The 14214-nt window shown below is 36.4% G+C and overlaps 1 protein-coding gene across 5 annotated transcripts in view; it reads right to left on the reverse strand.

Moving 5' to 3' along the window:
- Nucleotides 1-14214, reverse strand: part of KIFAP3 (kinesin associated protein 3) — a 170061-nt gene that overhangs the window by 154387 nt on the left and 1460 nt on the right. The window contains exon 1 of one of the 5 annotated variants that reach the window (XM_033195194.1): nt 2409-2752. The exons of 2 other annotated variants lie outside the window; for them this stretch is intronic. In XM_033195194.1, coding sequence (XP_033051085.1) covers nt 2409-2440 — 32 coding nt within the window. In that variant the 5' untranslated portion in view covers nt 2441-2752. Of the gene's footprint in view, nt 1-2128; nt 2387-2408; nt 2753-14214 lie in introns of those variants that run through there. 2 more of the 5 variants (XM_033195197.1, XM_033195196.1) reach the window with 2 other exon arrangements.

Below are 14214 nucleotides of genomic sequence, written 5' to 3' on the forward strand. Positions count from 1 at the left end.
AATATACTTGTTTCATTTGCCAAATATGTTTTATCACTTGGCTCAATGACTTTTACATATAGAATCTCAACTATTGAATGAATGAACAAATGTTGTTCACTTTTAATATCCTTCAATAGTTCCCCAATGCACTCATAATAAACTCTCAACTCTTTACTAAAGCTCATAAGCCCCATATGATTTGGCCCACATTTCTTTCTAGTCTTACTCTGACTTTACTTAATAATCTATGTTTCAGGCACCTTGCTGAGTGCTGGGGACACCATGGGAAGTAAGATACATACAGCACCTTACCTTTATGAAGTTTATAAACCAGAAGGAAATATAAAGTAGTAAGATTAGAGAAAAACAAGGTATTAAGTATTATGAGACCCTAACAGGTAGACCTGACCTGGATTGTGAGGTGGGAAAGGGAAGTTCAGGAAAGCCTTCTGGAAAAAGTAGTATTTATATCAAAACACGAAAGATGAGGAATTAGCTGGGCAAAGAACAGGACAAGTTCCAGATAAAGGGAAGGGCATGTAAGAATCAAACACCAAAACACATAGGGATCCAAAAAAAATTATTTTTGTAAGACCAGAATATGGAATTATTCAGGTAGGAAGGGACGGAAAATATACTGCTATCTGCTGTCTTGTGAAAAACAAAATATAAAAGTAAAAATATTGTTAAAGAATATACGTAATCACGGTCAAAAAACAATAATTAAAATGGAAGGTTCTATCAGACATCATAAATATTTTCCATCAGATCTGTATGAATACATGTCTCCTATATATTTCTAGTCTGAAAGCAGACGATTCAAACTTTTTCTTATTTATAGTAAAAATTAGATGAAATTGAGAAATGTATTTTTCAACCATTCCAGATTCTAATCTCATTTTACTTCAAATATTTCATTGACTGGCTCAGTTTTAATTTTGGAACTCTAGATAGTATGTGTTTAAAAGCAAACAACAGGTTGAGAATTATAAGTCACAGTATGCCTGAGTGTCCATACTAGTACCATAATGTTAAGAATAACTACCTCTGACACAAATATATTACATGAAAATCAGCTAATGGTATAACAGCAGCTCTTTGTTCCAGAACTATTTTGAATTTAAAGTTAAAAGACAATTTATTTTCTTGTGTCACAAAATTTTTAACAAAGGTATTTTAAAAACCAACGTTAAGTAAAATTCAGTGGGGAAATAAACACTGATATAAGCTTATATATTCATTTAAAAATTTTTACTTATAAAGTCTGGCTATTTGCCATTTTCAGATATATTTATATAAAATGATAAAGACAGGCAATACATGCCTGTCTTGCAAGGACAATATAGTTGATTATTTATTATACAATTGTTTGAATCCCTTTTATGAGTCTACTAACACTTGGAAGATCTTTCTGTGATGATGAGAGCTCAGCCAAGCCAGAATAAAAATATTCAGTACAAGTGAATTATGACTTCAAATAATACCACCACCTTACATTCATGTTTTATTTTTTAAAAGTATTTTCATCTTTCGTCGTCGTATCTCTCAGAAGTTAATACCTGTACCATTTTCAGATGAGGAAACTGTGCCCAAAGGAATACATGTGACTTTTCCAGGGTATTTACTGAATCAGTACTGAATTAAAATTTTTTTCTATTGGATCACTGCTTACTCTTGGTCCAGTGGGAGGTATCTTTTTTTTTTTTTTCAATCAGGAATGATCTGAGCATTTGCCAGCAGCCAAATAATCCCAACAGACTACAATTTTTTGAGTAATTGATACCATAAATATTTAAAAGAAATGATAGTCTATTTTATTGTCATCAAGCTTCTGAACAAACCTCTTGATAATTACAAAATGTCCTATAAAAATTATGTTGTATATATGGCAGTCAAATGGATGACATGGATGAGGAAAGCAGAAAGAGACTGGAAATCAACATCTCAATCCAGCCTTCCAAAAGGTAGAATCCACCACTTCCTTCTCCTTCATCATTTCAAAATCCCAGGGCAGTGAATCCCAAACTGAGGCCCGAGGGCAGATGCATCAGATTTCATTCCCAGGCTCTCATGGGCTTTATCTATTATGGGAAAATGGAGAGTCTGGGAAGAGGGGGGGAAAAAAACAAAGACAGACGCGGTTTACCTTGCCCTACCTCCCTCCTAGAATAAGGTGATGCAGCGAAGAAGCCATCTTTCAATGCTGTCAGGGCTCCGCCAAGTCAGGTCAGAGGACCTTGAAACCTCCCAGAACTCTCTCCTTTTTTTCCCCGCTTCACCTTTTCCCTCTCCTTTCAGTGACTTCTCTCCCTGCTTCCCATCCCCTCTTCTAAACTAGCGTTGCCCAGTGACATCTCACAGCCAACCCAAGATCATCTTCAGGGCCCTAGCAAGGAGGGTAAGACAGAGCCTTGGGGAGTCGTCACCTTTTGAGGTATCTGGCGTCCTCCCCTTGCATGGCGGCAGCGGCAGCGGCGTGGGGAGGATGGGGTATCTGAGAGGCAGGCGCGGCTATTTCCGGGGACGGTGACCAAAGTACCCTCACACCCAGAGGCGATGACAGTCCTGAGGCCTGCAAGGCGGGGCAGCAGCGGCGCTTTGGTTACCACGGTGAAGCCTCCAGCTCCTCCCACAGCTCCTGGGCCCCAAAACACTGGAGCGGCCCAGACCCGCCCAGAGTCGCCTATGCCGGGCCGTCAGGACGCATGCGCTTGCTCTGCACCATTTATATGCGCAGGCTCAGTCTGAGGCTCTGGCCTCCGAGTTTGACGCACCGGGGAGCGGAGCAGGGAAGTTTTGGTGCACATTTGAGCGTCCGTGAATAAGGAGTGGCTCCGTAGTCACCGCCCCCTTGAGGATGGGAATAGAAAGGGCTGTCAGGTCAGCTTGAAAGGACGGAGGGGAATCCGAGAACCTGTTAGCCAATGCTATAGAGCAGTCCAGTCCTGGCTAATAAGGGAGGTTTCTATTTGGGGGCCTGGATTGCACTGATGGCACTTACAAGCTCTAATTTGTGGAGATAATCTGACCCTTGTACAAAATGGATATAATTAATATCTACCTTGAAGGTGGCAAGTCTGTCACTTTGATGTCTTAAATCTAGAATACACCTCCCCCCAACCAAAACAAACAACAACAACAACAAACAGTTCCTGAAATTCCAGCTCCACCAATTATCCCTAACTCAAGGTATGTTTAGAATTGCTTCTTCTGAGGCAGGCAATTGTGAGCAGTGCAGGGCATAGGAAAGAAGGGTTCTTTTATGACTGAATGTTCTCTGGTTTAAGATCTATTCCCATGAGTTCAGCTATTATGTCTATGCAAATGATTTAGGTTCATTTATTTGATAAATGTGAATTGAGGGCTGGCTGTGTGCCAAACACCAAACCAAGTTCTAGGGATGCAAAGAAAGCATCTCCACTCCCCCTCCTCACCTATAATCTTGTCACTTATTCACTGTCTTCTAGTCCTGTTTTCTCAATTGCCTTGAGACATGCATGTAGTTGCTCTGCTGCTTTTTTCAAATGCAGTACGTTGATGCAATTATTGATTATCCATTATGTGTAAAACACCATGTTAAGGCACTGCATGGTATATTAAATATAGAAATACAGTCCTTACCCAACAAAATATATTTTTATCTTCCCACCCTTTCACACCAGCTACAACACTATTTCTGTAGATGTTATAGTCTTCTTTATTCTGCCAGGGAAGAAAATTTGAAGCTAATTTTAACTCCTTCCTCTGTATCATGCCCTCTTACTAAAGTGTTACAAAATTGTCTTTTTTTCCTTCAAGATATTCAGGTAGTCCAGTTTTTTTCTCCATTCTTACTTCTACCAATAGTCTAACTACTTTATACCTAGAGTACTGCAAGTCCTTCCTCACTGGACTTCCTATTGTTTGTTTTTCTAAATATTAATTCTGCAAAATGATGTAAAATTTTACAAATTATCATTTATGACAACTTTAACGGTAATATGGCAGGCTAGATTACTTTAAAACCTTCACAATACCTAAAATTGAAAGACAAAAATATACATTAAAATGCATAGATAATATAACAAGGATTTTTGGAATGTAAGTCATCTCCTTGAGCTCAGAGAATTTATTTTGTTCACTTTTGTATTCAGCCCATAGTTGTCACTGAATAAATATTTGGTGTTGAAAAAATGCAAACCTGAGCTTGAAAAAATGCAAATCTGAGCTTGAAAAAAACAACAGCAACAACAAAAGCCTAGAGAAAATGCCCAGAGGCCAGAAGGAAAAGAGATGGCTGGAAATGGAAACCAGAGCAATAAACAGATAACTGAAACTGGGACTGAACTAGATAAGCTGTCTGTCTATGGCAGGAAAAGTACAAGATGAGCCTGGAACATTTTATGCTTGACAGTAAGGACATAGAAAAAGACTAATAAGATTATGTAAAAAGGACACTGGTGAATTTGAGGCAATTTGGGTGTCAAATGGAATTACTGGGATTGATTTAACACATTAAATAAATAAAAAAATGAAATCCATAATGATAACAACATAGAAAAACAGGGAAAAAAGAACCCCACTTCTATTGGAGGCAACTACTACATCAGATCTTCACTCTGAAAACTGGTAATTAAAAGAAAGAAACACTTAATCTAATTCTTTTGGAAATAAACCAGATTTCACCTCCTTTTGACAGGGAAAAGCTCTTCTTAACAGAAAATACCTGGTAGGAATGGAGAAAAATAATGATAGTTACTGTTTTGCAAGCCCCAATAAACAAGGGATTCAAATAAGCCCTATTAATTTACTTTAAAATAATTTAAAGTAAGGCAAAGTTTTACGCCACGTATTTCTTGATAATTCTAAAGGGAAAGAAATGTTACTTTACAATGAGGAGATCTGGCTGTAAGCATTTTAAACAGACAAGCAAACAGCATCATCAGTGAGAGGCGAAGCCAGCTGGACTTCTGGGTCGGGTGGGGACTTGGAGAACTTTCCTGTCTAGCTAGAGGATTGTAAACGCACCAATCAGCACTCTGTGCCTAGCTAAAGGATTGTAAATGCACCAATCAGCGCTCTGTAAAATAGACCAATCAGCAGGACGTGGGCGGGGCCAAATAAGCAACTAAAACCTGGCCACCAGAGCCAGCAGCGGCAACCTGCTTGAGTCTGCTTCCATGCTGTGGAAGCTTTGTTCTTTCTCTCTTCACAATAAATCTTGCTGCTGCTCACTCTTTGGGTCCACACCACCTTTAAAGAGCTGTAACACTTGCTGCAAAGGTCCACGGCTTCACTCCTGAACTCAGCAGGACCACAAACCCACTGGAAGGAAGAAACTCTGGACACATCTGAACATCTGAAGGAACAAACTCTGGGCACACCATCTTTAAGAGCTGTAACACTCACTGCGAAGGTCCGCAGCTTCATTCTTGAAGTCAGCGAGACCAAGAACCCACCAGAAGGAACAAATTCTGGACACATTAGTAATGGTGCTACCTGATAGTATATATAATAGGAAGCACACAAGACCACCTATGAAGTATTCTTACCAAAAATTAACCTGAATCTAACCAAGCTGTTAGATCCAATGTCCAGTAGTAAATAAAAAGATAATTCTGAAAAGTGGTAAACATACTTAATAGGATATCAAGATGTATCACAACAGAATAATAATTGTAAGGTATGTTATTGGTAGAGGAATAGTATCCTGATGGGACAAAGAAGAGATCCAGACCCATGTATGTATGTAAACTTGAAATATAACAGAGGTGACTATTTGGATCATTGTGGAAAATGGATTTTCAATAAATCTGTCAAGCATGTCCTTGTGAAGAGAGTCTACCAACAGGCTTTGTATGAGCAACAAGGCTGTTTATTTCACTTAGGTGCAAGTGGGCTGAATCAGAAAAGAGAAGCAGTGAAGGGAGATGGGGAAGTGGTTGTTTTAAAGGAGTTAGGTAGGTAATGGAAAATTACAGTAAAAGGTGGTTATCTATTGTTAGCGGAGGAGGGGGTCACAAGGTATATGGTGGGGAGATCATAAGACTTATTGTCCAGAAGAAGAATGTCACAAAGTTGATTGATCAGCTAAGGTAGGGCAGGGACAAGGTCACAATGGTAAAATGTTGTAATTTTGGTTAATCAGTTAAGGCAGGAACTGGCTGTTTTACTTCTTTATGGTTTTTTGGCTGCTCCAGACTTATTGACTCCTGCAGGCCACCTGGATGTGTAAGTGTAGGTCACAGAGGTTATAACGGCTGAGCTTTGGCTCAGAGGCCTGAGAAAATCATTGTGAGACAATGGTTATATGTAAAATAAATTGGATTCCTATCTCATGCCATATAAAAAAGCTAATTGAATAAACACTTAAATATGAAAAACAACTTTGAAACATTTAGAAACAAATCTAAATTATCTTTATAACCTTCAGTTAAGCACACATTTTTAAAACAACTGATCTTTGTATAAGAACACTAAAAACAGGCCAGGTGCAGTGGCTCACGCCTTTAATCCCAGCACTTTGGGAGGCTGAGGTGAGCGGATCATGAGGTCAAGAGATTGTGACCATCCTGGCCAACATGGTGAAACCCTGTCTCCACTAAAAATACAAAAATTAGCTGGGCTTGGTGGCATGCACCTGTAGTATCAGCTACTCGGGAGGCTGAGGCAGGAGAGTTGCTTGAATCTGGGAGGCAGAGGTTGCAGTGAGCCAAGATGTGCCAAAACAAAACAAAACAAAAAACACTAAAAAGAATGCATTTACTATTTTAAAATTATTAACTTTCAATTTCAACCACAACACCATAAAGTGGAAATACAAGTCAAAAATGATATAACCTATTTACATGACATGAAAACTAACAAAGGATTAATAGAGAACAACAAAATAAAACATGAAATGATGCTCAACCTCAATAGTAATGAGGAAGATGCCAATTAAAACCATAAAAATATACTATTTTATATTGACTAGGGTGTAAAAAATAAATCTGACAATACCAGGTGCTAGTGAAAATGTGAAGCCTTGGAAACTATTCAGTGAACACCTCAAGTGTGAATATATACCGGGACAACTACTTGAAAATAAAATGTCAGATTATTTTGTAAAGTTGAATAGGCACATACTGTAAATCTCAGCAATTCTACTCCTAGTTCTATACTTCATAAAATTGTTCCAGTACCATTGGAGAAATATTGAACTAGTAAAAAATGAAAAATGGAAAAACAATAACAAAATACTTTTGCAGGAGAATTAATGAATACATTTGAAATATTCACACAATACAATAATATGCACCAGAGAAAGTTGATGAACTTGAACTTTACATATGTCATTGTTGAATAGTGGAAGCATGATGTTGAGTGAAAAATTGTAGAATATTAAATACAGCATGATGCTTTATTTAAATTGTACCGTAATTTATATACAATAAAATGCATTCTTCTTGGCCTACAATTCTCTAAGTTTTGACAGACTCGTAAGTCACATAATTACCTGCATAATCAAAATATAGAGCAGTTCTGTCATCCTCCAAAATTCCCTTGTATTCCTCTGGAGTCGTCTTATCCCCACAACTCTAGGCTCTGGTAAATACTGATCTGTTTTCTGTTCCTAAAATTTTACCTTTTCCAGAATGTCATCTAAATGTAATCATAGGAGCTGTAACCTTTTGAATCTAGTTTCTTTCATTTAGCGCAATGCGTTTGAAGACAATCTATGTTGTTTTACAGTCCTTTTTTTTTTTTTTATTGTTAGGTACTATTCCATGGTATGACTGTACCACAGTTTATTCATTCGCTAGTAGAAAGACATTTGAGTTGCTTCTAGCTTTTGGCAACTATGAGTAAAGCTACTAAAAAAATTGACATACAGATTTTTGTGTTAATTAGTTTTCTTTACTCCTGTTCAATTATCTAAGAATACGTTTACTTAGTTGTATGGTAAATACATGAATGACTCTGTACAAAACCGCCAAACTGTTTTCCAAAGTGACTGCCGTTCTGCATTTCTACCAACAACATATGAGTTCAGATTTAGCCAAATCCTTTCCAGCACGTGGTATTTTGGGGTTTCTTAATTTGTTTACTCTCATCATTCTAATAAGTGTGCAGGGCTATCTCACTTGATTTTAATTGCATTTCCCTGATTGTTAATGGTATGAACTATTTTCACATGTTTAATTGCCATTTCTATACCATTTTTGAATTCTCTTCAAATTTTTTGTCATTTTTAATTTATATTTTTGCCAGACTGATAAACTGAGCACAGAGATATCAACAGATAAGTAGATAAAGATAGGACAAATTACTAATATCTGAAATGAAAGAAGGGACATCATTCAGATTCTGCTGGTATAAAAATGATAATTTGAAAATTATGAACTTTATACTAATAAATTTAACGACTTAAATGAAATAAGCCAATACCTTGAATGATATTTATTGAGATGGTGACAAGACAATAGCAAAGACTTGGAACCAACCCAAATGTCCATCAATGACAGACTGGATTAAGAAAATGTGGCACATATACGCCATGGAATACTATGCAGCCATAAAAAAGAATGAGTTTGTGTCCTTTGTAGGGTCATGGATGCAACTGGAAACCATCATTCTCAGCACACTATCGCAAGAACAGGAAACCAAACACTGCATGTTCTCACTCATAGGTGGGAATTGAAGAATGAGAACACTTGGACACAGGAAGGGGAACATCATACACTGGGGCCTGTTGTGGGGTGGGAGGAGGGGGAGAGATAGCATTAGGAGATATACCTAATGTAAATGATGAGTTAATGGATGCAGCAAACCAACATGGCACATGTATACATATGTAACAAACCTGCACGTTGTGCACATGTACCCTAGAACTTAAAGTATAATAAAAAAGAAAAAAAAAGATGGTGACACGAACAAAGATAAAATGTTAAAGCTCTTTATCTCTTAAAGAAATTGAATACCTAGTAACAATATTTTCCACAAAATACACTTCAGACACAAATAGCTTCACTTATGCATTCTACCAAGCAAGTAATGAAGATAATGTCAATTTACATACTTTCTGAAAATATAAAATGAAAGCATATCTTCCAACTAATCTTAAAAGGTCAGCATTATCCTTATACCAAAATTAGAAAATGATATTACAAAATAAAAGCTACAAATATCCTTAGTGAACATATATGCAAAATCTTTAACAAAATACTAGCAAATCAAACCAGCAATACATGAAAAGAAAGCTATGACCAAATGGGGTTTATGCCAGGAATGCAAGGTTGGTTTAACACATGAAAATCCAATAATTAATTTGCCACATTGCTATATAGTTTGCATACTTGACCCTCCAAACCTTATGTTACAGTTTGATCTCCAATGTTGGAGACAAAGCCTAATGGGAGATGTTTGGGATGCAGGCAGATCCCTCATGGATGACTTTGTACTGTCCTTGTGGTAATTAGTGAGTTATTGCTCTATTAGTTCCTGTGAGAGCTGGTTGATAAAAAGAGCCTAGCATCGCCCCCACCTCTTGCCTCCTATCTTACCATGTGATCACTGCACATGCTGGCTCCCTTTCCCCTTCTACCTTGAATGGAAGCAGCCTGAAGCCCTCACCAGAAGCAGATACTAGCACCATACTTCTTGTACAGCCTGAAGAACAATGAGCCAAATAAACTTTTCTTTATAAATTACATAATGTCAGGTATTCCTTTATAGCAACACATATGAACAAAGACACATATTAACAATGTAAAGGTAAAAAATCATATGGTCATCTCAACAGAAGCAGAAAATTAGTATGATGGAATTCATGATTTTTAAAAACTATTAGCAATCTAAGAATAGAAAGTGACTTCTTCACCCTAATAAAGCATACTTATATGGGTTTACTTCTGGGTTCTCTATTATGTTTCATTGGTCTACATGTCTTTTTTATGCCAGTATAGGACTGTTTTAATTACCGTAGCTTTGTAATATATATTGAAATCAGGAAATGTAATGCCCCAATTTTTCTTCTTCTTTCTCAAGATCATTTTGGCTTTTTGGAGTTCTTTGTGGAGTTCCATATGGACTTCAGGGTTTTAGAAAAATATTTCTGTAAAAAGAATGCCAATGTATTTTGATAAAGATAGCATTTAATGTGTAAATTGCTTTGGCTAGTATGGATTTTTTTTTTTAAACAATATGAAGTCTTTCGATCTAAAAACAAGGAATGTCTTTCCATTTATTTAAACAGTTTTGGTAGATTTATCCCTAGGTATTTATTGTTTCAGGTGATATTATCAGTAGTGTTTGAAAAACCATATAGGTTGGAAAGGAAAAGTAAAACTATTTTGATTTACAGATAAAAAGCTACTAGAACTAAGAATTAGTAATATCATAGAATACAAAGTTATTACAAAAATCAGTTGCATTGACTTATACTAGCAATGAATAATTGAAAAATAAAATTTATAAATACCATTGATAATATCACCAGAGAGCAATAAATACATAGGGATAAATCTACCAAAATTTGTTCAAGACCGGTGCGCTGAAAACCATGAAACAGCACTAACAGAAATTAAAGATGCCCTAGGAAAATGCAAAAGTGCGTCATGTCTGTAGATTGAATGATTCAATATTGTTAGAACATCAATTTTCCTCAAATTTATAGATTCTATATAATTCCAATCAGTGGCAATATTTTTGTTTACAAATTGACAGGCTGATTATTTTATATGAAAATGCAAAGGACCTCTAATAATTTACACAATTTTGAAGAACAAATTTGAAGGACGACATGATTAAAAGACCTACTATAACTTTATTAGTCAATTCAATGTGTATTGGCATAAGGACATACACATACATAGATTAATAGAAGATAATAAAAAATAAAGAATAGAAAGAGAATGACTCAATTATAGTTCAGTTAACTTTTCAGATAATTTCTTAAAACTTTTTTAAATTCACAGAAAGTTGCAAAAACGGTACAGAGACACGGTGAAACCCCGTCTCTACTAAAAAGTACAAAAAACTAGCCGGGCGAGGTGGCGGGCGCCTGTAGTCCCAGCTACTCGGGAGGCTGAGGCAGGAGAATGGCGTGAACCCGGGAGGTGGAGATTGCAGTGAGCTGAGATCCGGCCACTGTACTCCAGCTTGGGCGACAGAGCGAGACTCCGTCTCAAAAAAAAAAAAAAAAAAAACGGTACAGAGATATCTAGGTACCTTCACCTAGTTTCACCCAGTAGTTACATCTTCCATAAGTGTATTGTAATCAGAAACCCAAAAACTGATATCAGTACAATGTATGTATATAATTCTATTTTATCACGTGTGTAAATTCCTATAACCACGACCTCAATCAGTATCTAGAATTATTCCATCACCGCAAACATCCACTGAAATCTACATTTCACTGGACTGAATGAAGTGTAGAAACTGCATCTCCCTTTAAGTCAGTTTACTCTCTTCCATTTTTAATAAAATTATCTTTAAAATTTCCTTTACATACATTTAGAACTATATCAGTGCTATCATTTTGCTTTAATCATAAAACAATTTAGAAAACTTAAGAGAAGGAAGGTCTATCACCAAAATTTAAAACTTCCCTTTGAAAGACACCATTAAGAAATGAAATGGTAAGTCACAGACTGAAAGTATTTGCTGTAAATCTATATGACAAAATAATTGTATTCATGATATAAAGAGAACTATCACAAGCCAACAAAATATCTAAACAACCTAGCTAAAAATGAGCAACTGATTCACAAAAATGTCATAAAAGGAGATAGCATGGCTAGCTAATAGCACATGGTGACTCAACTTCATTAGTCATCATGGAAACAGATATTTAATCACAGTGAAATACACTATTATACACCTGTATTAGTTTTCTGTTGCTGCAACAACAAATGGCAACAAACTTAGTGGCTTAAAACACAAATTTATTATATTACAGTTCTGTAGATCAGAAGTCTGCAATGAATCTCACTGAGTTAAAATCAAGATACCAAGAGGGATTTATTTTTTTCTGGATGCTCTAGAAGAGAATCAGTTTCCTTGCCATTTTCAGCTGTTACAGGCCATCCACATTCCTTCACCGATGGCCTCTTTCCTCCATCTTCAAAGCCAGCAGCAGTGGCCCAAGTCCTTTTCATTATTGCCATCTCACAGGTCCTTCTCTTATCACATCTCTCTGTGACCACAGTCAGGAAAGGTTTTCAACTTTTAGGGATGCATGTGGACCCCCCTGGAGAATTCAGGATAATCTCCGCATGTTAAAGTAGGTCCTTAACTTTAATCACATCAATCAAGTTCCTTTGCCATGTAGATACTATATTTACAGTTTCCAGAGATGGGATGTGAGCACTTTTTTGGGTGGAGGGAGGGGGAGGGGACGGTGAGAGGGGTGGGAGCATTATTTTACCTGCCACAATACCTACTACCATAATGATTAATATTAAATTATCAGACAATACCAAGTGGTGGTAAGAATGTGGAGCTACCAGAGTTCTAATACTTGTGAGAACGCAAAATGGTACAACCTTTTGGAAGACAGTTTTATAGTTTCTTCAACAGTTAAGTGCATATTTATAATACAACCAGCAATTCCACTCCTATGTATCTACCCAAGAAAAGTGAAAACATAGGTCCACAACAATTGCTTGCAAATGTTCATGGTAGCTTTATTAATAATGACAGAAAACTTGAAACAACCCGAATGTCTATTAACATGTCAATTGATACAAATTGTGGGATATTCACACAATAGATACTACTTAGCATTAAGAAAAACCAAAACTATTGATATATGCAACATGAATAAATCTTAAAACTCATTATGATAAAAGAACCATATGGTTTGATTCCATTTATAAGAAATTCTTGAATAGAAAAAAAAACAAACCCTGATCTACTATGACAGAAAACAGATAACTGGTTGCCTTGTGCTAGTGATAGTGGGTGGATAGACTGTAGCTAGGCTGGAGGAAACTTTAGGGTAATGGTTACCCATGTGAATACAATTATTAAAACTCATCAAGATGTATACTTGCATTCATTTTATTGCATGTAAATTTTTTAAATTGTGTATCAAAATAAATTATACATCCACTTTGTTGTATATAAATTATTTATCAGTGTGATTGTTTTAAAATATACAATGAGCAAGGAAAAAAGTAGTAAGCCAAATGGGTGGATTAAACAGCATATTAAACAGTTGGCTGGGCACGGTGGTTTACACCTGTAATCCCAGCACTTTGGGGGCCAAGGTGGGAAGATCATTTGAGGTTAGGAGTTTGAAATTAGCCTAGCCAACATAGTGAAACCCCCATCTCTACTAAAAATACAAAAATTAGCCAGGCATGGTGGAATCCCAGCTACTTGGGAGGCTGAGGCACGAGAATCGCCTGAACCCAGGAGGCAGAGGTTGCAGTGAGCCGAGATCATGCCACTGCACTCCAGCCTGGGCAACAGAGTGAGACTCTGTCTCAAAATAAATAAATAAATAAATAAATAAAATAAAATAAACACAGCTGAAGAGAAAATTTGTAAATAATAAGAGGAAATAATACAACACAGTGTGATAGAGAAAACCAGTTCTTAAAAAAGAGGTTAAGAAATGGGAAGGATAACATGTAAAGGATCCATATGCTTTTAATATGACTGCTGGAAAAAAGAATAGAGAGACTAGAGACAAGCCAATATTTAAGACTAGAAAACATCCTGAGTTAATCAAAGACATGAACCCCAAGCAGGATAAATAAAAGAAATTCATTACCGAAATTAGAGAATTCCAGAGATAGAGATCCCAGAAGCCATCATCAGTTAGTAATTTTGTGTGTGTTAATTTTGCATTTCTATTTTGTTCTCATCTCCCAAATGGATTATAAATTGCCGAGTGAAGAAACCAATCTCATTCAGCACTTGGAATCCCATTCTTGTATGGTGTAGTGTCTAAGAACCTGAATTCTTCTGAGGTAAGAACTTGATTACTGTGCCTGTTCTACCACTTATTTACTTTTGACCTTGGGCAAGTTAAACTCTGTAAGTTTCAATTTTCTCATCTATAAAATAAGGGTAATAGTCTTTATATCCTAGAGTTATTGTAATGTTAAATGAGATAGCATACCCAAATTTATACCAGTGTATTTATCACATTAAGGGGAGTAATTGATATTAGCTGAATCAGGTGTTTGCAAACTTAATTTATTACCTACCTACCATTTATTAATTACCACCTGCCATTTATTAATCATATGACTACCC

The sequence above is a fragment of the Trachypithecus francoisi genome, unplaced genomic scaffold, assembly GCF_009764315.1.
Source record: "Trachypithecus francoisi isolate TF-2019V2 unplaced genomic scaffold, Tfra_2.0 Lachesis_group5, whole genome shotgun sequence".
NCBI classification, from domain to species: Eukaryota; Metazoa; Chordata; class Mammalia; order Primates; family Cercopithecidae; genus Trachypithecus; species Trachypithecus francoisi.